Genomic DNA, 25935 nt, shown 5'->3' with positions numbered 1-25935 from the left:
TATTCTAATTTTAAATATCTTGTCCAAATGTTGATACCGATTGGCTTTATATATTTTTTATCTACTAAAGTTTTATAGAGTATTTTATTGTTGATATCTTTTGTTTCAATTTGTTTATTTTGCCATCTTAATTTGACCTTACATATATTGATTATACTCTTTAACAGAGTTTTCTTTTTTTAAAACTTGCATCCATTTTTTTGGGATGCAGGATTTTAACATCTTAAACTCTGCAATCCAGTTTGTTTTATTAATTAACTTTTTTAAAATAAAACTTTCGGATAAATTTCCTTCACGATCGAATATGTCATTAATATAAACACTTACTTTATTTTCACCAACAAAACAAAATTTAATGAACAAAACACATTAAAACTAACATTTGGTATATTGGTTGTTTTTCCCAACTTCATTGAAAAGCGCGTTAAAAAATTCCCAAAACTGGCCAGGGTCCCTTTTCCCAAAATACTCAGATAAACCCCTGAATTTGTTTATGTTGAATGAACTGATGTTCAATATAATCTTTTAGATGCTCACAGATAATGAATATTTGTCTCTTCCAATAAAATGTATGTGGAAAGGTAGGAAGGGACTTTCAAAATATCCTTACAACCAAGAACCATTTCCCAGATAATTTTGCATAACGGTAATAGACACATGAAAAAAGACCCATGACCTATATTCAAAAATAAAACTTCCATTCCTACCCTCCCACATACATTTTAATGAAATAGCCCTAATATTTTCATAAATGAAACTTCTATGGTGTATATAATTACCTGTCTACTACTTCCAGGTGTTCTATATATAGATGGTGGTTTAAAGTCGTCATCTTCATCATCACTCTCAGGTATAACAATAGTAGAGGAACTCTTAGTGTTAGTGGTACCTACAAACAAAAAGTTTATTCTATTATAGAAATTTTAATGTAATTGCATAATTGTTTTCTACTCTAATTTTAAAATTCATAGAAATCTATGGTATTGACATAAATCTTATCTTAGTCACATAATTATACACAATCTTGATGGCATTGCATTTTGATATATTTAGCATCTACAGAAACAATGATATTTTTGGCTAAAATACATAGCTCAAATTGAATATTTTGCAACTTAAAAAAGTATGGTCAGATCACATGTTTTCCTACATCATATCATATGAATTTGTACTATGCATGCTTTTTTAATGGAAATTGTGACGTCAAGATGCATTCTTAATAGCAGGAAAACCCACGAGACAAGGATATTCATCAGCTTTTAAATTTTCTCCTTCAAAGTTTAAAAACAAATCTTTAGTTCACATTATTTTTAGGCTCTTAAAATTCATTGGTACAGTGTTGGTTTGCATGAACATTGCAGCCTATAAAAAGTGGCATTATTTCATGAACAAGTGTATCTGTAACAGACTCTGTAATTCAAATTTTATTGGTTAATTGCTACGTTCTTGCTCAGCATCCAGTAGTGTATTTCAAAGAAAATACCAAGACAAAATTGATGGCTAAGAAGAATAGAGACTATGCTGCAAAAATCAGTGCCCTCAACTTAGTACTCAGCAACAGCCCAGGCTACTGTGAATTTAGAAATCATTGTGAGGTTTTAATAATGCAGTAAATGCAACTTCTTGAGTTGCAATAAGAACTTGTATTCTAATATATGATGCATATATTTGTACATGATGTATCTAAGTTTTCCTATAAACACAATAATCAAACTCACATTTTTGTTCATTATTAAAAAAACAAGAATGTGTCCAAGGTACACAGATGCCCACTCGCATTATCTTTTCCATGTTCAATGTACCGTGAAATTGGGTAAAAAATCTAATTTTGCATTAAAATTAGAAATATCACACCATAGGGAACATGTGTACTAAGTTTCAAGTTGATAGGACCTCAACTTCATCAAAAGCTACCTTGATCCAAAACTTAAACCTGAAACTCGCACTTTCATTTTCTATGTTCAGTGGACTGTGAAATTGGGGTCAAAAGTCTAATTTGGCTTTAAAATTAGAAAGATTATACCATAAGGAACATGTGTACTAAGTTTCAAGTTGATTGGACTTTAGCTTCATCGAAAACTACCTTGACCAAAAACTTTAACCTGAAGCAGGACAGACAGACGAACGAACAGACGCACAGACCAGTAAACATAATGCCCCTCTACTGTCGTAGGTGGGGCATAAAAATCGTAAATAAATGAATGAAATAATCTCTGAATTTACAGTATCCAAATATATTTTAAATACCTTCTGTCCCCTTCTGTATTTTTTCTTCATTTATTGTTTTTAGTTTGTGTTCTTCAAAAGCCTGTTGAAAAAAAAACATGATAAAAAGCAATAAATTTCATTTTATTATAGATCAGCATGATCAGTAAAACTAACCCATGAAAAAAAAACCAGAATATGCATTTAAAAACCTCAGCTGATTGTAATTGAAACCTTTTGTAGTTGCACATTTTTCCACTTTCAAGTTTCCTATGACGACCTTGCCTACTCACATCTTTTTCTACTTAACTCTGAAATAATTTTTTTTAAATATATACCGCATTTTCTGATTTCATACCTTCAGTCTAAGCACACGAAGATTCAGTTTTCATATATGCCTAAAAATCTTCTTGGCCTTATATAGAACTGACGCGGAATATGAGTCCTTTTCCATTGTGAAAATGCAGAATAACATATTGTGTTTAGTTTAAGTAGTTTTAAAAACTGTTCCCTTGATTTAAGAAACAAATTTTTAAGTTGATGTAATTTAGCAAACAGTTCTTTTGATTTAAAATCAAATTTCTTGAGTCAATCATGTCATTAAAATTGTTTATATTTCATCAGCGCCATTTTGATTTTACCTCACAATTAAATAAAGTACACTTACTTTGACAGTACCGCTGTCTCCCCCATACACAACAAATCTAACATCACTGACTGATGAGGTAGGACTATCCCTAGCAAACTCCTGTACACTACTGAACATCTCCCTTGCAACAATATCTCTAGGGAAACCAAGACTTCCTGTCCCTAGTGCAGGAAAGGCAATGGATGTGTAGCCATGACTATTTGCTGTTGTCAAACAATTCTTCATGAAGGTCTGTAAAATCTAAAACAAAGATTTCAACTATAGACAATCAACATACATCCACTTCATTTGAACTTCTGACAGATAGTTGTCTCATACCAATATCCTTATTTTTATATTAAACCACTCAGCAAACAAAACCCTTCTTCAAAATATTTTAAATCTATCTAACATATTCATATTAATCGTATCTGCTGTAGCTATTTCTTTCCACTAAAGGAGCGCTTCATAGCAAAACACATCGAATATCAAATTCAAAACAGTTCTGTTTCTGAATGTGAACCCTCATGGTATTTAAATATGTATTCTAGGAATCACCTACGGTAGCATACTATTTCAGATTTCTTTTGTGTTTTTTATTTACAAAATATGATTGATTGTTAGTGTTTGATACCACTCTCAGCACTATTGACCATATCATTGAAGTCAGTATTACTGGGGGAGGAAGCTGGAGTGCATCACTCTCAGCACTATTGACCATATCATTGAAGTCAGTATTACTGGGGGAGGAAGCTGGAGTGCATCACTCTCAGCACTATTGACCATATCATTGAAGTCAGTATTACTGGGGGAGGAAGCTGGAGTGCATCACTCTCAGCACTATTGACCATATCATTGAAGTCAGTATTACTGGGGGAGGGAGCTGGAGTGCATCACTCTCAGCACTATTGACCATATCATTGAAGTCAGTATTACTGGGGGAGGAAGCTGGAGTGCATCACTCTCAGCACTATTGACCATATCATTGAAGTCAGTATTACTGGGGGAGGAAGCTGGAGTGCATCACTCTCAGCACTATTGACCATATCATTGAAGTCAGTATTACTGGGGGAGGAAGCTGGAGCGCATCACTCTCAGCACTATTGACCATATCATTGAAGTCAGTATTACTGGGGGAGGAAGCTGGAGTGCATCACTCTCAGCACTATTGACCATATCATTGAAGTCAGTATTACTGGGGGAGGAAGCTGGAGTGCATCACTCTCAGCACTATTGACCATATCATTGAAGTCAGTATTACTGGGGGAGGAAGCTGGAGTGCATCACTCTCAGCACTATTGACCATATCATTGAAGTCAGTATTACTGGGGGAGGAAGCTGGAGTGCATCACTCTCAGCACTATTGACCATATCATTGAAGTCAGTATTACTGGGGGAGGAAGCTGGAGTGCATCACTCTCAGCACTATTGACCATATCATTGAAGTCAGTATTACTGGGGGAGGAAGCTGGAGTGCATCACTCTCAGCACTATTGACCATATCATTGAAGTCAGTATTACTGGGGGAGGAAGCTGGAGTGCATCACTCTCAGCACTATTGACCATATCATTGAAGTCAGTATTACTGGGGGAGGAAGCTGGAGTGCCTGGAGATAACCACCAACCATTGACAGGAAAACTGAATGCACCTGCCAAGTGTGGAGTTCAAACTCACCTCATTGTTGACAGGCTAGTAGTGATACAGTTGATGAACAATTAGATTACTTGGCCAAAAAGGCCTCATCACCTTCCACTTTGTATGAGCTCCATGAAAGATAACGTTAGGCTCATTTAATCACTTACGGTTAGAGCTCCTGCATCCTTCCACTGTGGGAGTGCTCCATGGAAGATAACATCACATTTGAGACTACCACCAGATGTCACTGCTACATCCCCAATATTAACCCCATCAGGGTATTTCTGATTACATTCTTTCTGTAACTGTGGTCCTCCAACACATAACAGAGACTGGGACACAGCACCATAGTTTAACTGAAGATTTGTGGAAGTGGTGTTGACTATTACATTTGCCTGTAAGAGAATGAAGACTTTTATTTTGCTAATACAACTCCATAAATAATTCAAACATTAACTTAAATTAAACAATAGCATAATACTGTAACTACAGAAATCATTGAGTGCATTTATTATTGTGATTTTTTAAGAATTAACAAAAATGTGAGTTTAAAAATTGCAATTTTAGGAAAATTTCATAATATACATGTATATGTATCATATATCAGTATTTCAGTTCTTATCATTGTGATACTCAAAGGGTCTTATTATTAGCCTCAATTAAAACCTAGCATTAATTTCTAAATTCACATTTCTAGCATGTATCTTATTTTTGCATCTTTTTGTACATAAACTGTATCCTTATTTAATGTTTGAAATTGATACATCAATAGAATCACCACTGCAATATGCTATGTAAGCACATTATGTGCTTGAGAAAAAATAGCTCATAGTGTATCATTATTTCAATTTTCAACACTATTTGTCTATTGGCCTTTACCATGGAAGCTAGATTTTATTTGTTGAGCAAGGAGTGCTTGGAAAGAAACCAACAACCTTCGGTAGGAAAACTGGCAATCCTATTCAACAGTTACTTGAGTGTAACAAAATGTTATAATTGTTTTTTATCTCCATGTCAGCAAAGGTTTTAGATACATTATCTGGTTTTCAGAAAGCATCTTGATCCCAAATGGCCTAGAAACCAGATACAATTTGCTTTCAAGAATAACATCACACCTGCTAAACCATTTTTATTCAAAGCTTCATTCATATTGAAACCAATCAACCAAATTATGCTGTGGAAAAATAGAGCATAAGGTTTGACAGATTAATTATTCTATAAATAGATGTCGAAAAGATGAAAATGGCCCAGCTCAAAAAAAAAAATCATAAACTCTATCTGTAACTCATCATAGTAGACTCCAATACTTAATTTAAATACCTGTATCAACTTTTAGCTATAAATAGGGGCTTTATATTTATGTTTTCAATGGAAACCTGTCAAATGTTCTGAGAGAAGTTGTGTTCACAAAGGGGCAATGTATTTAATTAGAAATTGCATTTAAAGTACATCTTTCCTTCATAACAAAACAGTTAAATCATATGATAATGTGACGGACAATAGTAACCTAACCATTATAAAGTCATTTTCAATCATTAGAAAAGTTGCTGAAATCAGCCTTTTCTTCATACGACGACAAGTGTAAAATCTATCTTTTCAATAAAGAAAAACAGATTTTACAATCATATGGTTTTGATGACGGATGGAAAAAGTTTATCCTCATATGATGCGCAATATCTAATCATTAGGAAAGACGTAGAAACAAAGTGAATTGAGAAGGATGACAGTTGGTAAATAGTGTAAAAGTATATTTAGCAAAAACTACCCACCGCGACCAAATAATAAGAATGTAAACAACTAAAAGTTGCTTTACAACTTTCAATGTGTTTCCTATTCCTGCTCTATAAAATTACAACAGTCTTGTTTCATTGACATTTAAAATTTATGATTGAAAACTTGGTTTCTGAATTTCAAGTGGCATGTATTCAAAACAAAACCAAGCAAAGTAAGTAATGAATCGGAAAGTACAATGGAGAAACGGTAAGAAAAATATATACAAAATTTACTTTTGGAAAGCTAAAGTGGCAGATAAACAAATAATTGGAATAATATATGTTACATGTAGCTTAAAGGGGCACTAGCTGTCAAATTCATGATCACCGATGTGACTCAAATTCTCATTTTTGATTTATAACAATGTAAAACATTAATCCAAACTATCAAAAGTCTAAAATAAACAGTTTACAGAGCATGGGTAGATAATATATATGTTCGTTTCGTGTGTATTTTAGTCAAGACGCCATCTAATTAACTATCGATTTGACCTCAGATGACCATATAAGCGATGTAAACATAAATAAAGATATGAATAGATTAAACCAACACGTGCAATTAGAGTTTTATATGTCTGTTTGATTTTATTTTATAGATTAACCAGGTGCTCCGCAGGGCGCAGCTTTATACGACCGCAGAGGTCGAACCCTGAACAGTTGGGGCAAGTATGGACAAAACATTCAAGCGTGATACAGCTCTGAATTTGGATTGTGATCAAATTTTTGACATTACATGTTTTTTTTTACACAAAACAAATGTCAAGATTTTACAAATCAATTAAAGATTTCTTCTTCAAACTTTTTAAATCTAAATTTAAATAGTTGACACAGCATAGGTTTCTGACACAGAATGAATGTGGTCTAATGAACTTAAAATATTTTTTTTGCCTTTGAGCAATTCACTATGCTGTTGAATATTAATCCTCTCAAAAAAATGTTTGAAGAAATTTTCTTTTTATTTATGAAATCTGAAATGAGAAAAATTTAAACCCCCCCCCCTTTTTTTTTCACATCCCCGTTTCCCTTTTTCCAAAACTGATATCAATTCAAATTTCTAATGGAGTTTGCAACAATAACTACTCTTTTAAATACATCATAAAATATTAAAATGTAAAATAAAGTGCTTGTTATCACTGAATGGTAAAGATTGGTTGGTAGTAAAAGTGAATATACATTGTTTATTGTATAAAACAATAAAAAAAACTTCATCAGCAACATTTTATATTGGCAAATTTCCAATGAAGTTATTTACATAAAGTTATTGGCAAATAAAAATAGAAAATGACATCATAGTCATGTCTGGCAAATGTCCAACATACATTATCTAAAAACATTTTAGATAAGATAAGGATAAAAAAATTCATCAGCAACATTTTATATTGGCAAATTTCCAATGAAGTTATTTACATAAAGTTATTGGCAAATAAAAATAGAAAATGACATCATAGTCATGTCTGGCAAATTTCCAACATATATTATCAACTTCTATTCTATACAAAGAAAGATAACTCCAATTGAAAATTAATTGCTATTGCACAATATTGTGCAATTAGATATTTCTTGCTATTGTGCAATACTGTGCAATTGAAAATTTCTTGCTATTGCACAATACTTGATATGGAATCCTGATTTGGACCAACTTGAAAACTGGGCCCATAATCAAAAATCAAAGTACATATTTAGATAAAGCTTATCAAATAAGCCCAAGAATTTAATTTTTGTTAAAATCAATCTTAGTTTAATTTTGGACCCTTTGGACCTTAATGTAGACCATTTGAAAACTGGACCAAAAATTAAGAATCTACATACACAGTTAGATTTGGCATATCAAAGAACCCATTTATTCAATTTTTGATGAACAAAGTTTAATTTTGGACCCCCATTTGGACCAACTTGAAAACTAGGCCAATAATTAAAAATCTAAGTACATTTCTAAATTCAGCATATCAAACAACCCCCAGGATTCAATTTTTGTTAAAATCAAACTAAGTTTAATTTTGGACCCTTTGGACCTTAATGTAGACCAATTTGAAAACGGGACCAAAAATTAAGAATCTGCATACACAGTTAGATTCGGCATACCAAAGAACCCCAATTATTCAATTTTTGATGAAATCAAACAAAGTTTAATTTGGACCCTTTGGGCCCTTTATTCCTAAACTGTTGGGACCAAAACTCCCAAAATCAATACCAACCTTCCTTTTATGGTCATAAACCTTGTGTTTAAATTTCATAGATTTCTATTTACTTAAACTAAAGTTATTGTGCGAAAACCAAGAATAATGCTTATTTGGGCCCTTTTTTTGCCCCTAATTCCTAAACTGTTGGAACCAAAACTCCCAAAATCAATCCCAACCTTTCTTTTGTGGTCATAAACCTTGTGTCAAAATTTCATAGATTTCTATTAACTTAAACTAAAGTTATAGTGCGAAAACCAAAATGCTTATTTGGGCCCTTTTTGGCCCCTTATTCCTAAAATGTTGGGACCAAAACTCCCAAAATCAATCCCAACCTTCCTTTTGTGGTCATAAACCTTATGTTAAAATTTCATAGATTTCTATTCACTTTTACTAAAGTTAGAGTGCGAAAACTGAAAGTATTCGGACGACGACGACAACGACGACGATGACGACGACGACGCCAACGTGATAGCAATATATTTATTTAGAAATTGCATTTAAAGTACATCTTTCCTTCATAACAAAACAGTTAAATCATATGATAATGTGACGGACAAAAGTAAGTTAATCTAACCATCATAAAGTCATTTTCAATCATTAGAAAAGTTGCTGAAATCAGCCTTTTCTTCATACGACAACATGTGTAAAATCTATCTTTTCAATATAAAGAAAAACAGATTTTACAATCATATGGTTTTGATGACGGATGGAAAAAGTTTATCCTCATATGATGCGCAATATCTAATCATTAGGAAAGACGTAGAAACAAAGTGAATTGAGAAGGATGACAGTTGGTAAATAGTGTAAAAGTATATTTAGCAAGAACTACCCACCGCGACCAAATAATAAGAATGTAAACAACTAAAAGTTGCTTTACAACTTTCAATGTGTTTCCTATTCCTGCTCTATAAAATTACAACAGTCTTGTTTCATTGACATTTAAAATTTATGATTGAAAACTTGGTTTCTGAATTTCAAGTGGCATGCATTCAAAACAAAACCAAGCAAAGTAAGTAATGAATTGGAAAGTTCAATGGAGAAACGATAAGAAAAATATATACAAAATTTACTTCTGGAAAGCTAAAATGGCAGGTAAACAAATAATTGGAATAATATATGTTACATGTAGCTTAATGTCCAGTGGCACATATTTCATGCTTACTAAACAAATGGATTACCTACTTCATACTAAGGGCTATTCCAGAAAAAAATGTATGGGGGGGGGGGGGGGGGGTTGGAAGGCACATCATATTAATAATACATGGGTGATGGGTATCAGAGCAACTTTTCACACTATAATGCACTATAATTCTCAATTACAATTGTCTGGGTGGCGGGTGCTGACAAAAACTGCCTTCCAATACCCCCATACATTTTTTTCTGGAATAGCCCTAACTTTAAATTTACAACTAAAAACTGTCAAATCAACATAAAGGTTACCTGTTGGTGAGCTATTTGTCCCCTCACAACATTAACAGAAATATTTGAATCTGGTATGATCAAATTAGTACTGAAATTAACTGAAACAAAAAGAAAATGAAAATTATTAATGAATTATCTCTACCAGTCTGACTTAGTTTTCAAATGATGTGTGATTGTAAACTGAGTCATGTAATAATATCATAAACATACATATGATATTGTCTTTAAGAATTTTGTTTTTCTTTGTTTTTACAATATTCAGTTAACAGACATTTTTGTATACAACTGCCTTAGAAACTAAATGTGTCAGAATGAAAGGAATGGCCCTGCATGCAAAATAGCTTGAAGCCATGTTAAAGAGTGAAAGTCAAAAGCTTGTAATTGTAAACTTGATTTGTTTCTCATCATTGTAGACTCACACACTAATTCAGCTCAATATGAGAAAGTTTTAGACAAAAGTGTGTATAACTGTTATTTGCACCAAATTTTCAAAGTCAAAATTGGCAAAAAAACAGTCAAGCCACCCATAAGTGAATTCAATCTGTAACTTCCTAATGCAATTGCATTATAGGATCATATCTGAGCTTTGTTTAGACAGGAGGAAAATCAGTTTTCACTAATAACTATAAACAAGTTTGGCATGTTTTGTTTGGAGTCAATGGCAAGACTTTCAGCATAGCAATTTCTTTATTATCAGAAGCACATGTACATCATGTTTATTAGAACGCAGTATCATACCTTTATCATCTTCTGAGGTATCTAAGACTTCTTTTGTTGACTGTTTCTGTTTACAGCAGCACTCTTTCGACTCTAAACAACAAAGAAAAATTTTACACATGTAATTCACAGGATTGATTGATTGTTGGTTGCTTAAAATCCAGTGGCAAAATAATTCATAGGAGAAATCAGTTTTGAAAAAGCATGTTTAGTTAATATGTTTGTATTGTTTAAACTTTAAAATTCCACTTCCTTTTGACATAGATCTTATCAAATTTGGGGTTGTGCAATATATCTGTAGGACTCAAATCTATGGCGGGTTCCAAATCTATGGCAGATTTCTAATCTATGGTAAATGTGACATTACAAACAACTCAAATCTATGACAGAATTTTGTTTTCTCAAAATCTATGGCGGGTTCCAAATCTATGGCAGATTTCTAATCTATGGTAAATGTGACATTACAAACACCAAACAACTCAAACCTATGGCAGATTTTTGTTTTCTCCAAATCTATGGCAGATCTGGTGGAGAGAGTAACATATGACGTCACAATTGAATAACGCCATATTACATCTTCCCTGCCGCTAATGATTTAGGAACCCATAGATTTGAACACCATTCAAGATGAAGTTATTTTCCTCACAAAAATTTGCCAGTAGTTTCAAGGAAGATGTGACCTACTATTCCGAAGAGAGACAAGATGTGCTGTACCGGTCAATGCCCGCGATGAATAAGGGCACAGCTATTTTCAGTATCGCATATTTTTTAAAGAGGAGTTTTGGTAGTAGTCTATGGTCTAGGGCTGGCAAAGTTTATAAAGTGAAAGATCAAATTACCAGATACAAATTTGATTTAAATCCACATCAAATAAAAAAGATGAATTAACGATATCGATGAAATAAATATTATTTGAAAATTCAAACTGTTTATTTTTATTTGCTATCTTATTTTTTTTTTTTATATAAAAAGCCGTCTTCTTGTTTGTTAAAGGACTTATTAGTTGGTTTAATGAATGGGTTAAATAGATACCATGCACAGAATAAATATGTTTATTTTTTACGGAGCACATCATTTCATTTTGAAGTCTTTTTTACTGTTTATGAATTTATAATTTATGCCTTTTTTTTGGTTGACCATTTTCACAAATGTTTATAGACATGTTCCCGTTGTCGTATATTTCCTCTTTCTTAAGACAAGTCATTGGTTGAAACTATACTTCATTGTTTTCCGTTTGCAAAAAAATTTGCCATAGATTTGGAAACAATAAAAATCCGCCATAGATTAGGAAACTACAAAACTTGCCATAGATTAGGATTGTAAAAAATCTGCCATAGATTTGGGATGGCATGACGTCACATATACCATAGATTAGGAATCTGACATAGATTTGGAACCTGCCATAGATTTGAGTCCTACATATCTTATACCAAAAAAACAAGGTTTCATAGATTTGAGTCCTACATATCTTATACCAAAAAACATGTTTTCAAAGATTTGAACACGTCAGAACATTTCCTTTAAAAGCTGCAAAATGACCTATACTGTCTTTTCAGAAGAAACAAATGCAATACAACTTCAGTTTTCTAAAAGATTTTTAAGACGATATTCCTGGTGAAAAAATTAAACCTGGCAGATGTTTATATAATATTCAATCATAATATCATTAAAATTTCAGGCTCTTGATCAATTAAATCATTTTTCTTATTTTAAAAACTTTTGAAAGGTTACAGTTAGAACATGCAATCTGACAAGGCAATCATATTTGTTTTATGAAAATAAATGTCAAATAATCTTCCAGGTCAACATGGTCAAGAGTGCATACTTGACTTATATCTTACTTAAATGCTCTGATTCAGATTCTTCCTGTCTTTTCTTGGCTGAAAAATAAAACAAAACCTTGGTAGGTATTTATAGGATATAGAAATCTAAGTTAACAGTTAGAACTATAATCAGATAACCATAAAAAGATTCTCTGGTATTACCAATGTTATTTCAACTGATCGGGCGGAGCTTACGTTTTAATTTGCATTAGGACAGTCTATTTGAAGATGTGTGTGATAAGGATGATTGTCGTTATTATCATTGTTGATTTCTAATCACCTATCAGTGTCATTGAAGGAATTTACAAAAGAATGACTGGACACTTCATTGATGAGTTTATCCTGAAACACCTATCTATAGATGGACTGGTTTATTATAAACCCCGCCCAGTCAAGTGAAATAAATCGAGTAATAGCAGCATTAAATATCGAATTAAATAGATTTATCTACAAGCAGTAAGCTCTGTTGATTAAACTGCTATTCAATTTACTGACCTGTAAAATGGCATGGTCTTTCAGTAAGTTATTTTCTTTGAATAAAGGGTGTTGTTGGGGTATAATCTCAACAAGACAGAAAACCATTAACACAATTTACAGTTTTCCTAATTATTATGATTATTATGAAAAATGTGTCAAACAATTTTTTTTAAACATTTCAGTTGATCTTAGTTGTTTTTCATTTCCAAACTTTAAAAATAAAAGAAGATTGTGTTTTAGGACATGAATGCCCCGCCCCCACTCAAGCTTTTCAATTTTAAAAGTTAAAAAGGGCATAACGTAATTGAAGCACAATCTGAATTTGATCTCTGTCTGCATGATGTGGTTCATATTAATAAGTTAGCATAGTGTATGCATATGAGTATCATAAAATTTACATGAGGAAGCTTAAGTTAGAGTGCAGAAATGAAAATGGGACAGATGGAAGGAAACACAATCAAGTATAATACTTATGCCCCCATTTTCTATGACAGCGACATAAAAATTATTTATTCACACTTTATATTTAAGCCTGTGTTTTATTTTTTCTATGTGTATGTTATATTTACCATATTCAGCCGTCTGCCAAGCTAAAGCAGAACACAACAACGCCAGACTTTTACCACTTCCTGTTGGACTCTCCAGTAAACAATTTTGTCCTTTCTCACAACCTTGAATGACCTACAATCACAAGAAAAAAATTGAAATATTGTGAGTAAAAGTTTCATTCAAAATAACATATAAATTAGTGTTATCATGTTCAAATTTACAATCAAGATTCTTAAGGAGATAAATCTAACTGTAGTTACATGTATGTTCATAAATTCAATTATATCAAACAAATAATTGAAAATGTTGATTTAGTCTTAAACTTCACTGAACACATTAATCAAATTAACTATTTTGTTCATTTGAGTCAAAATTTTGTTTGAACTGAAAAGGTCAAGTGTTTTATTGTTTTCTAAAATATATTTACTCAATACATGTACATGAAATTCAAGATAAATATAGATGCACTTCATGTATATCATCATGACTTTTTCATGTATTAAATATAAAGAAAACTTCTCTCTAGATTATGACTTATTTTTAACTTGTGGCTGAAAGTCTCTAGATTTCTTGCACATGTATTGATGAGAGAAGTTTTCTTTATATTACATGCTTATTGTGCTAGTTGTGGTTTTAGACATTGGGCTAGATGTAATGTTATGTCAACAGATAGGGTGAATTATTAAGTTTTCTATGGGCATTTAGAAATGCCAGATTAATAAAAAGAAAAACTGGTGTTATAGAATTATGACAAAATTTAGAGAATGTAATGTAGATTTATACACTAATTTAGATAATGTGTTGCATAAAAATGTTATTACACAGAAGATTTTTTATTTGAAAATTATAAGATAAAATGTTGGATAAAATGACGTACTTTAAAGATATTTCTGAAACAGAGATGCATTTGAGGAAGAACATTTCAATACGATATAGAAGTGCATTTGCTAAATTTATATAAAACGACTGACTTACCTTGTCCATAAAACTAAACTGGGAAGGGTAGGGTTTACACGGGAAAATCACCTCCACCCCTCGTATGGTGCGTCTCTCTTCTGTCATCTTGCACAAATTTTACCCACTCATATCCTAAATATTGAAAAACCTACAAAAAACAAGAATATAATACAAAAGCAGGCCTGTTCAAAAATTTGCTAAAATAAAACAAGGCATATTTTATCAAAAAAAATAATAGATTCAATAGACTTAACAAAAAATCAAAGAGCAGATTGCTCTGAGGGATACGATTGCCATTGTTTTCATTGACACATGTATACATGTAAGTGGATGGTATCAGGTCCGTTTGCGCCCAATACACTTTCGCACCCTACACGTTCGCACCCAAGGTCCGTTCGCGCCAAATTTTAATTCAAATTCCAGTTGAATAATTGGAAAATGATGATTTTTGTTGTAAATAAAATAAAGTATGTAAACTGGTTCCCTTCCGACTTTAAACACTTTGTTCAAGTGTAGCGGAATACAAGCAGATACCAGTTAGTTTGTAAAATAGTAAATATGAAATCAAAGAGCAGATTGCTCTGAGGGATACAATTGCCATTGTTTTCATTGACACATGTATACATGTCAGGGATCTCCATGGATGAAAATTGAACGAAGGAGGAACTTTCACCATTACAAACCGGGTCTACGCTGTACAGTGTAGCGTGATCGGAAGTATTTTATCCCTCCATACAAGGAATGGTGAACATGCTAATTCATTGCTTATTTAAATTATATTTATTTGAATTTTCATTATAGAATTAGAAGCATCAATATTTTCATTTATTGCCGTTTTTAACCATTCAAATGCCAAGTCTTCATGGTCCCCCTTAGTCGAGAATGACCAAAAGCTGTCATGAAGGTCCCCATGTAGATTTCTTGTATTTTTGGTAATTATTATGGGGGTTAAAAATCATATGATGTGGAGCTTATATTTCATGGACACTGTCAAATTCAGAACCCATTACCGGTATAGCTGATTTGCAGCAACAACAAAACGATTCGTACGGGTTATGTAAAAGGTTAAAGAGATTTGTAAAGCAAACGTTGACAAATGAAAAGGTTTTTAATGACTTTATCTGGCAAATTGATGCTGTGCAACATGCATCTTTTCGAGTCTGAATAGAAACCGGAAAAGCAGATGTATCAAATTGAATTCGGAATTACGATACGATATTTCTTTACAGGAAATATTTAAGTTTTTACTTTTAAACTTTTAAAGTAATTCTAAATTATCGTTACAGCAGTACTCGAGTTATTTGCGATGAAATAATATTTACTGTTTTGCATCTTATTTTGTACTTCTTAAAAAAGGGGGATGCTGATTGCGTAAGTCAAAATAAAGCACGTGTTCGACTTGTTAAACTGTTTTCTTTGTAACTGGATTATTAATTTATTTATTTAATCTAAATTATCATAATCATTTGCTGAAACTTAGTTGATTAATTCGACAAATGGATCGTCTATCCTCAGATAGTATTCTCCTGTCTGGTTTGTTGATCTACCTGTACAAGCTCAGATACAAGTGATTAGCGATCTTAATCCGGATATCCCTCAGGCGTTATAACTGTATTGGATTATAACACAAAAAGCCTAAGGGTTATGCAATTACATGCATTTAATTATAATTGATAAAAAAATGGTGTCGAGCTAAAAAAAAAACGATGAAGTTTTGAACGATGGCGGAAGACAATTTAACAGACCATGGAGATCCCTGCATGTAGCTGGATGGTATCAGGTCTGTTCGCCCCCAATACACTTCGCACCCTACACGTCAGCACCCAAGGTCCGCTCACGCCCAATTTTAATTCAAATTCCAGTTGAATAATTGGAAAATCATGATTGTTGTTTTAAATCGCTTTGGTGTAAATACTGAATGTATTTATAGCTTGGTATGAGTAAAACATTGAAGATTTTTTAAAAATGAAAAACACACAGCTTGGTCAATATAATGGATACTATTATTTTCAAAACTTATTAAACTGCACATGTTAAATGTAATTTACGTAATCTGAATAGTTACAAAATAGCCAATCCCGGTAAAAAGTGTATGAAAAATGTACTTAGGCCTAATGTGTTTTTATTTTTGTACTATCAATTCCAAATTTACTTTCCACAGCAGTCACTGAGACTCCGAGTGAGAGAAGTATTTCACTTCGTATCTTATCACCTATTTTCATGCGTTAATTCTAGGAGGAACCCCATTCATAACTCTTTAAATATTTAATTTCCTTCGGGTCAGTGATCATGACTCCTTTCCGTACACATTCCTCGGTCTAAATTGCGATAGTTTTTAATATAATACGATGTTTAACATGTTTATCGACAGAACAAGTTAATTTTGCTCAACGTAATATTTTGATTCAGAATTCACAGAAGTGACTTCCAGAAGGGAGACAACTTGAAACGATAATATGGAAGACTCCATTTCGCCTGAAGGGGTGTTGAAAATAAACTTAAACGATGTGGACTATATTTATCTTAATTTAAATGATGCATATGATTTAAAATTATACAACAACAATAACCCTCAATAGCAGACATACATAGAAAGGATCCCATGAGTTATAAATTAATCAATCGAGTGGGGAATCCAGAGCAACCATTTAACCTAGTACCCCTTGAAGTCAAGAAAACTATACGCATGCGCATAATAACCTAAACAAACCCTGTAGTAAGAAAGTATATTAAACTTAAATGGTTCTCTATTTCTTATGGAAGTACAATATCAAATATCAGTTTGATAACCGTGACCAGGGCTTTCCATTGAAGCCGGTAGCCGGCGGAAATCCGCTGTTTGCTGTGGCTTCAAGTGCCGGCAAAAATGACTGACAAAAATATAAATTCAAAAAGAAAAAAATATCTTTTTCAAATGTTTACAGCCAGCCGGGAGACGTATTGTCGCAAAGTCGCGGTCGCGATAAACAAGGGATAAAAAGTCAGTGTTTACCTTGGGCTAAATATAGTTCACTTGAATTCAGGTCACTGATTGGTTGTCTATTTAAAGTCAGAATGCATCGTTTCTTTTCAAAGATAACAAGAGAGACGTTCCGGTGATCATTGAACGATAACAATAGAGACGTTCCGATGGTCATTAACTCGTTGGCTTTTTTTTGGCTTTTAAATCGTGAAGATAATCAGATAGGATGACAATCTTATGTTATGGGATATTCTCTTATGGTTGGGGCCTGTTATCTAACTCCCACGTGAATAGATATTTTTCGTATCACACCGTACGGATTGTGATATGAAAAAGTGATATCAAAATTACGTTAATTTGATTGGCTTATCTCGTAAATTTCCAATATTTTCATTGGCCGTTGATCAGGTCATTATTCACTGGAAAAGGTCATGCCGGGACCACTTTTTTTCTTGACAACTGATTGTTCACTTCCGGTTTTCGTGATTTTCGTCTGCTTTATCGTCTGCATTATCTAATATAAATCTTATCATGGACAAAGAAATGAAGAAAGGAACCCGTGCACTCGTTATGAAACCTATAAAAATATAAAAAAAAAAAATATATCTGGGAGTCAATGGAACAGTATTCTGTTCACACAAGAACATACAACACAATAAAATAAAACCATATTAGTTCAAAAAGTATACAGATCAGTATGCGTTGCAAAGAAAAACGGCCGTAGCAACACAACTCGCAACAAATAGGCCACGCACATACAACTTTTTGCCATAAGAGAAATAGGTTTAACAACTTGTGAGAATTAGATATCGCTTGATATCAACTCTCGTTATTTAATTTCAATAATAATAAACTCGCCATATATAGGCTCGTTTATTATTATTGAAATTAAATAACTCGAGTTGATATCAATCGATATCTAATTCTCACTCGTTATGAAACCTATAAATATCAGTCAAATTAAAGAAAGTGTAGTAGATCATATTTTCAGAATCTGGAAAACAGTATCTTTTGAAGTTCATTTTTCTAAGCCCACGTGGTGTTCAGAGAATCAAGGTCGAAAACGAAAGTAGAATATTGTCGACTCGACCTCAAATAAATAACATTTCCAAATGATTTATGTATCCGACTTATTGAACAGTTTACAAAAAAAAAGAGAAAATCAGAGGATATATCAATTTTCTGTCAATGCTTGAGAAATAATTGTATGATTTAAATACGCGTAACAGTTTTTAGAGAGAAAAGGGGGTCATTTGTTTACAAATGCACGTAGTTATGCAGAATAAATCGATCAAGATTTCTTACAAAACGGATTATTATATAAATAAAACTCCTTCAAAAGTAAATGAATTTTCAGCATAAGGTAATAAAAAAAACTAACATAAAGAAAATGAAATTTCTTCGAGATTTTTTTTTCTTTCTTTAACTTCATACATAAAAAATAGTCATTTGAAAGATGACATTAGGTGCCAGGAGATTGCGAGAATGCAGGATTTAGCTCTATTTATGCCAGAGCCCCTGCCGTAAGGCACCAAGCTTACAGCTTGGAGGGCGTCCGGCTTCGCCGAACGCATCTTACAGCCGCCTATAATTTCAATTGAGCCTTCTACTTCAATTTCAAGGGAAAGCCCTGGGTGACATATCAGTAAAACTCCACTTCAGTTCTTATATGACAGAAATAGATTTATCGGAATTCAGAGAACTCTCGCATTTGGGAAACTGGGGAATTCCCTCTGACGTGTTTCTAAATTTATAAAAACACTAAATATAAATACTGCTTGATTCTGATTTTCCGTGTTGTTAAAAACATGCATATAAGTCAAGAGAAATATCAAACATGAAGATTATGAAAAGAACTGTTCTGTCTGTTATCATCAAAGACACTTTGAAGTATAATGCAGTTTTTATCATAATTTGTTTACAGAGATATTTCAGCATCTTTTAGCATTTAGCATATTTGAGCTTTGAGGAGTACTCTTTTGTGACATGTAATTGTGTACGACTTCCTGTGCTGCATTTTGTGAAAATGTAAATTATATCTGATGTACAGTAGTTGTCATCTGTTTATGTTGTTCATACATGTTTCTTGTTTTTATATAGATTAGACTTGTTTTTCCGGTTTGAAAGGTTTGGTATGGGCTTTGCTCATTGTTGAAGCCCTAAGGTGACCTATAGTTGTTAATGTCTGTGTTATTTTGGTCTTTTGTGGATAGTTGTCTCATTGGCAATCATACCACATCTTCTTTTTTATATTACACTAGAAATTTTTGGGACCCTTTATAGCTTGCTGTTCCGTTGAGTCAAGGCTCCGTGTTGAAGGTCGTACCTTGACCTATAATGGTTTACTTTTATTAATTGTTATTTGGATGTAGATCTGTCTCACTGGCACTCATACCACATCTTCCTATATCTACTCAATTTTATAAAGGTATAATCCGATAAATTTGGTGGATATTCACGTCTTTCAAGAATGGTTAAGTTTGCATCAGTTCCAACTTTAATATTGGTTAGTCGAAATGGTCAGGAATAGACTGCAAAACAAAAATAAAATGTAGTAGATTTAAATTGAATTAGATATAACCCAGATAGAACAGAAACAGCCAAGACCATCAATATGGGTCTTTTCAACGCATCCTGAAAATAACAGATAGCACACCCGGGCCAAGCTTGAGCTGAAAACTCAACAAAATGTACCCATATCATAAAAATTGAGTTCATGTGTAAGAACATCAAGATCGTGACTGGACTTATGCCAAATTATAGCTAATCAGTCTTCACACAAGTCCTACGCCTACAAACCATTTTCAAACATTGAGCTTCTGGCTTGTGAACTCAAAAGTAAAGCGTGAAGGATGTAATCATAAATATGTTATGTTTACACATCCGACACAAAAATATTCAGCTGATTAGTATTGAATTTGTACGGCTTAGTCTTGTGGATAAGATTGGTAGAAACTTCATATAATGTTGACCTTGCGAAGAATTTTACTTTGTTTCTTACAATGATATAGCTACAAGGCGTAGCATAACTTAAACTGTTTTTTAGAGGAATTTCGCAGACTTTTCAGAAGTGCGCCATTTTTGTAGTACTGACTTCCGGTTGGTTTGATTGGTCAGTGAGAAACCGAAAGTAGAAAAGACCAACAAGATAAATACAAACAATAATGTACATAAATTTGGGTAACAATAACTAGACACTAATGTTTTGACAGATATAATAATATAAATGCATTTACAAATTGACTTCAAATTAAGAAAAAAAAATAAATTAAGAGAAAAAAGCCATAAAATGTTATTTGGTCAATGACCTATTATATCAAAGTACTGAAGTACTGGACATTGGATGAAAAGTGCCACTGCGTTTTCGAGATAGTCATCTGCAAACACAATTTTTCGGTACCTGTGCATAGATATTAATGATATTTTAATTTTATATTTCTATTTATACTGTGTGTAAAATTATGGAAAAGGTATTGCGGCAATTTATAACATAGAGCACATAAAACAACATATTCTCTAAAAAAAAACTCTGACAACATGGACAATATGGCTTTGAAAATTTGTAGGGATCTACAATTATTAGAAGTGATTGATAAGTGGACAGAGTCACGGGATCAATGTTTAGACAGAGACTGCATATATACCGACTGCATGGTAGCTTTTGATAAGGTACAATATCAAAGATTGATTGCCGAAATAAAGAATTTTGGTAAAAAGGACCATATAATAGGATGGATCACACGCTTTTCAGAGCGGGACAGAGAACAAAATGGTATGGTGAACGGCGAAGCATTAGACTTGGCGAATGTTACATCAGGGATACCCCAAAGATCAGTAGATGGCCCGCTGTTATTTGAATTGTACCTTAACGATCTCAGTGCTGACCAATTGGATTTTGATGTCAATCTATTTGCTCATGACACCAATTAATATTTTCAGAGTATTATAGAATTAGAATGACAAAGAAATCAGAGAAATTCTACAAGAAGACCTATACAAGATGGTGTCACGGAATAGACGTTCCTTCATATTATAAGTTCCAAAAGGAATATATCATTCTAGAATATTATTTCCACAGGAATAAATATTACAGTTTATGTTCCTAACTGAATAAATGGTATAGAATATTTGTTCCAACAGGAATATATATTATGACATAGTTTATAACAAGGTTTCCATTGGAACTTCTGTTAGGTGGAACAAATATACGTTGACAATGGAAGCATGGAGTTACAAATGGCTACTCAAATTTAACCCTGAAAAATGTAAATACATGAAAATATGTAAGATATCAAAAAGCACTGACCTCTCCAGGAACTAATTACATTATTCTGAATCGTACAATAGCAAGGGTTGAAGAGGAAAAAAGAGACGATTCCTAATTGACTCATTTGAAAATCACATAAGCGAAAAAGTATAAGGCCAACTCAATAATTTCCTCAGAGAAACTTTAAATACTTGGTTATTGAGACATTCGTTCCATTTTATAAAACCATAGTCAGAACTCATTTGGACTATGCTAATTCAGTCTGGTCTACATAAAAGAAAACTAATATATTGACAAAATAGAAGGAATCAAAAGAAGGGTTATACAAAGCTACTAGTACCAGGTCTCAAAGACATGAGCTTTACAGGGAGACACACCTACACTATCATCTATATGAGTGATATACCAGATAAAATCCCTATATAAAGCTCCATGCATACATATCTTTAGCGATTCTGTACTGGAAATCAGCTAAGTAAGTATAAACGCTTAACAAATGTACAAAACAACACAATATTAACAAACGAGAAAATTAAATGTAACTACAGTATCTATGAATATCTCGGTTATATATTTACAACAGATAAAATTGAGAATAGAAATGGAGAATATGCCAAAGAGACAACAACCCGACCATAGAGCAGACAACAGCAGAAGGTCACCAACAGGTCTTCAATGCAACGAGAAATTCTCGCACCCGGAGGCGTCCTTCAGATGGCCCCTAAACAAATATATACTGGTTCAGTGATAATGAACCTCATACTAAACTCCAAATTGTACACAAGAAACTAAATGTTAAAATGATACAAGACTAACAAAGGCCAGAGGCTCCTGACTTGGGACAGGCGCAAAAATGCGGCGGGGTTAAACATGTTTGTGAGATCTCAACCCTCCCCCTATACCTCTAGCCAATGCAGAAAAGTAAACGCATAACAATACGCACATTAAAATTCAGTTCAAGAGAAGTCCGAGTCTGATGTCAGAAGATGTAACCTAAGAAAATAAACAAAATGACAATAATACATAAATATTATCAGACTACTAGCAGTTAACTGACATGCCAGCTCCGGACTTCAATTAAACTGATTGAAAAATTATGTCTTCATCATATGAATATCAGGCACAATCCATCCTCCCCCTGAGGGGTTTAGTATCATACCATCATAACAAATATGAGAAGAACATAACCCGTGTCATGCCAACAACTGGTTTATTAATAATAAAAGTGTTTAGTTCCGATGCAAAGACCCTATAAGTGAATCAATATTAACGCCAAAATATGCAATCTTTAATGACCTGACAACAGTATCGTAACTATATCCCTTCTTAATAAATCTATTTAACGGTTTTGTTAGCTTCTGAGGTGAATACTGACATTTTTGTGCTTTATAAAGAATATTTCCATAAAATATTGGATGTGAAATACCTGAACATATAAGAAGTCTGCATGTTGAGCTATATTTACGAATGATGTCCTTATACCGATGATAAAATTTAGTAAATGTTTTGACTAGTTTGTGATATCGAAAACCCTGGTGTAATAATTTTTCAGTAATACATAAATTTCTCTCGTTAAAATCTAAAACATTGGTACATACACGAGCGAATCGTACAAGTTGAGATATATAAACACCGTAAGATGGTGACAAGGGAACGTCACCATCTAAAAATGGAGACTGCATAGATATGCGCCAAATAAAAATAGTAATGTGCGATATGAACTGGTACAATTCTAAAATGTCAAAGTTGACGATGTTACAACAACGACTGCATGGAAATACATTCCCAATGAACAGCATTGACCGATCTTAGCTGGTATTATATTTAAAATTTTAAAACGGTAGATTAGTTATAACAGAGGCTGCGTATTTGAGCGTCCCAAATAAATAGCAGTTTGATAATAATTTTTAACAAAATTGAACTTCCGTGTGTTTTTTTTACTAAGTCATGTGATACTTGTCCGTTTTATAGTGATTACTCGATTACCAGAAAAAATATTTTTTGGATTATCAGTTATCCGGGACTGTATATCTGATTATTTGATTATCTTGTATAAAAAACTAAATAATGATTATTAGTCGATTATATTGGCCAAAACTTTGCGAAAAGTGATTACTTAGACACTCCAATGAGGGGCCTCAATTGTTGACAAAGATTAAGTAATTGAACGTGGCTGCGTACTTGTACATCCCAAATGAATAGAACCTTGCGATATTAACTTGTATAATTCAAGAATTTTATAGATGACAAAGTCAAAGAAATAGCAACACAGAATGAGTAGTAATATGTAATCATAACCCAATCAAAAAAAAAAAAACTGCGCGATTTAACAAAAAAAAAACTATTTCATTTATCCCATTTGGTGCTAAAGTTTCTACTTTTCATATTCAAAATCTTTACCGAGTGAATCTATCCTCCCTAGACCAAGCAGTGTTGTTGTCTATGCTTGTAATGGTCAGCCGAATGAGAGAAAGGTCTGGCTTGCATTCATAGTCGCTTCGATGGCCTCATAGTCGCTTCGATGGCCGTCATCAGTTTGTAAAGTGGCTGTTCTAACTCTCCAACATACTGTTTGACAAAGTTTACATTGTTTATCCGATGTCCCTCCAAAATATAACTGTTTTGACTCGCCAATCTAATTAAAGACCGATCTCTCATCGCTCCTGTTTCTGATATGTCGCGTGGCACCGACATATCAAAAAAAGGAGCGATGAGAGATCGGTTTTTAATTAGATTGCTGACTCGACAACATACTGTTTACAACATTGACACAGTCTCTGTTGGTATTTCTTTTCATTCTCTTTAGCTTTGAAGCTGTGTTTAATTTTGAATATCAAATGATGAAACGTGAGACTTTTGAGACATTTCAGTCTAGTGTTTTTGGTTCTGATGTATGATATTACGTATAATTTTTTTAATAACTTCGCAATACACAATCTAATATTTCCAGATCTGTTTGATACTGAAAAACTAGCAATCTTGCTAAATCCTTCAAATATAAACCAAGTGAGGAAAAACCAATGAGTCTTCCTGTATCTATTTGGAGTCGAGGACAGGGGATTCTTAGTTATTTTGCTTGTATAATGTACTCAGATCATTTTCTTTTTGTTGTTATGTGTATATAGATTATCATTTTACTTATTGACAATAAAAGATTATTATAATTGCGTCTTTCATACCTTAGAAATGCTTGAAAAATCTCATAGAGCAGCTGGGGATTGGAAAGTCTTTTTCATTTGATACGGTTATATTGAGTATAGAAAAGAGACGTGGAAGGATTGCCAATAAGACAACTTTTCATTTGGAGTCCAAATGACACAGAAATTAACAATTCTAAGTCACCGTATGACCTTCACCAATGAGAAAAGCACATACCGCATAGACAGCTAAAAAAGAACCTGAAATCACAAATGTAAAACAACTAAAACGACAAAACTAACGGCTTTATTTATGTACAAAATAATGAGGGAAAAACAAGTAGGTAACAAAGCAAAACACGACAACCACTGCTTTACATGATCCTGACTTGGGACAGACACATAAAGTCAGTAAAGTTTAACTTCATTTTCGGCCGCAAATTATTGAAAATTTCATTTAAATTTCATGTTCATTCATTTCTACTAGTTATATTGTTTACATGTCTATGCCATGGGTGGTTAAACTACGAGGAGCTTATGTAAATTCCATTAAAAATTGGTTCCAACAGGTTTTTGTTGCAACCATTTCATAAAAAAATCATTTCCCCCATAACGGAAATTATTTGCTACGAACTTATTACTTGGAACGCAGAAACTTTTTGAAGAGTATTTATTAAAATGAAGAATATCGATAAGTTTATTGATTCGATATATTAACATTCCAATAGGCACCACCAAACACCTGATATTGACTCTGTCAGTAAGCAAAACATACAAGAAAAAGTAGAAATACAACTTTCTTATTTATAACAATCTTAACATCTAACAAGGAACAAATCAAATATCCCAGCCTGACGCCTATACATATAAATGTATTAAGATTGAAACTAGGAGAATGTATAAGAGCCTCTTTTCCTTATAGACTTTGATGAGAAAAGTTTACTTCAATTACGTATAAATCCATAATATTTTGGCAGTAAAGAGGGTATTAACTGAGGCACGAGCCACGTTTGTTTGTTCAGTCCTTAAGATGTCTGAAGCTTGTCTCGTCAAGCCCTCATCGACCCTTTTACGCCTTCTCAAGGGTCCTCTCGAGAATCATGAAAGTGAGAAAAGGGCGTAATGTGTACACATATTGTCAGTTACATTCCCATTAAATTCTTGTGTAAAAGGAAGTCTATTTACAGTGCATACTTAGACACT

The 25935-nt window shown here is 33.0% G+C and overlaps 2 protein-coding genes across 2 annotated transcripts in view; one reads left to right on the top strand and one right to left on the bottom strand.

The window, feature by feature from the left end:
• Window positions 1-20411, bottom strand: part of LOC139528389 (Fanconi anemia group J protein homolog) — a 70463-nt gene extending 50052 nt beyond the window's left edge. Inside the window, exons 1-10 of the mRNA XM_071324360.1 lie at window positions 20330-20411; window positions 14385-14514; window positions 13430-13541; window positions 12402-12440; window positions 10582-10653; window positions 9862-9941; window positions 4637-4864; window positions 2873-3094; window positions 2248-2308; window positions 780-889 (exon numbers count right to left, since the gene is read on the bottom strand). Coding sequence (XP_071180461.1) covers window positions 780-889; window positions 2248-2308; window positions 2873-3094; window positions 4637-4864; window positions 9862-9941; window positions 10582-10653; window positions 12402-12440; window positions 13430-13541; window positions 14385-14471 — 1011 coding nt within the window. The 5' untranslated portion in view covers window positions 14472-14514; window positions 20330-20411. The remainder of the gene's footprint in view (window positions 1-779; window positions 890-2247; window positions 2309-2872; window positions 3095-4636; window positions 4865-9861; window positions 9942-10581; window positions 10654-12401; window positions 12441-13429; window positions 13542-14384; window positions 14515-20329) is intronic.
• A 463-nt stretch (window positions 20412-20874) lies between these two features.
• LOC139526607 (uncharacterized) lies at window positions 20875-21258 on the top strand. Its single transcript, XM_071321766.1, has one exon. It carries the CDS (start codon window positions 20875-20877, stop codon window positions 21256-21258), a length of 384 nt encoding a protein of 127 aa, XP_071177867.1.
• The last annotated feature ends 4677 nt before the right edge of the window (window positions 21259-25935 follow it).

Source organism: Mytilus edulis, chromosome 6 (genome assembly GCF_963676685.1).
Source record: "Mytilus edulis chromosome 6, xbMytEdul2.2, whole genome shotgun sequence".
In the NCBI taxonomy this organism is placed as follows: domain Eukaryota; kingdom Metazoa; phylum Mollusca; class Bivalvia; order Mytilida; family Mytilidae; genus Mytilus; species Mytilus edulis.
The sequence above is the reverse complement of the archived record's forward strand: the minus strand, read 5'-3'. Positions and strand labels throughout refer to the sequence as shown.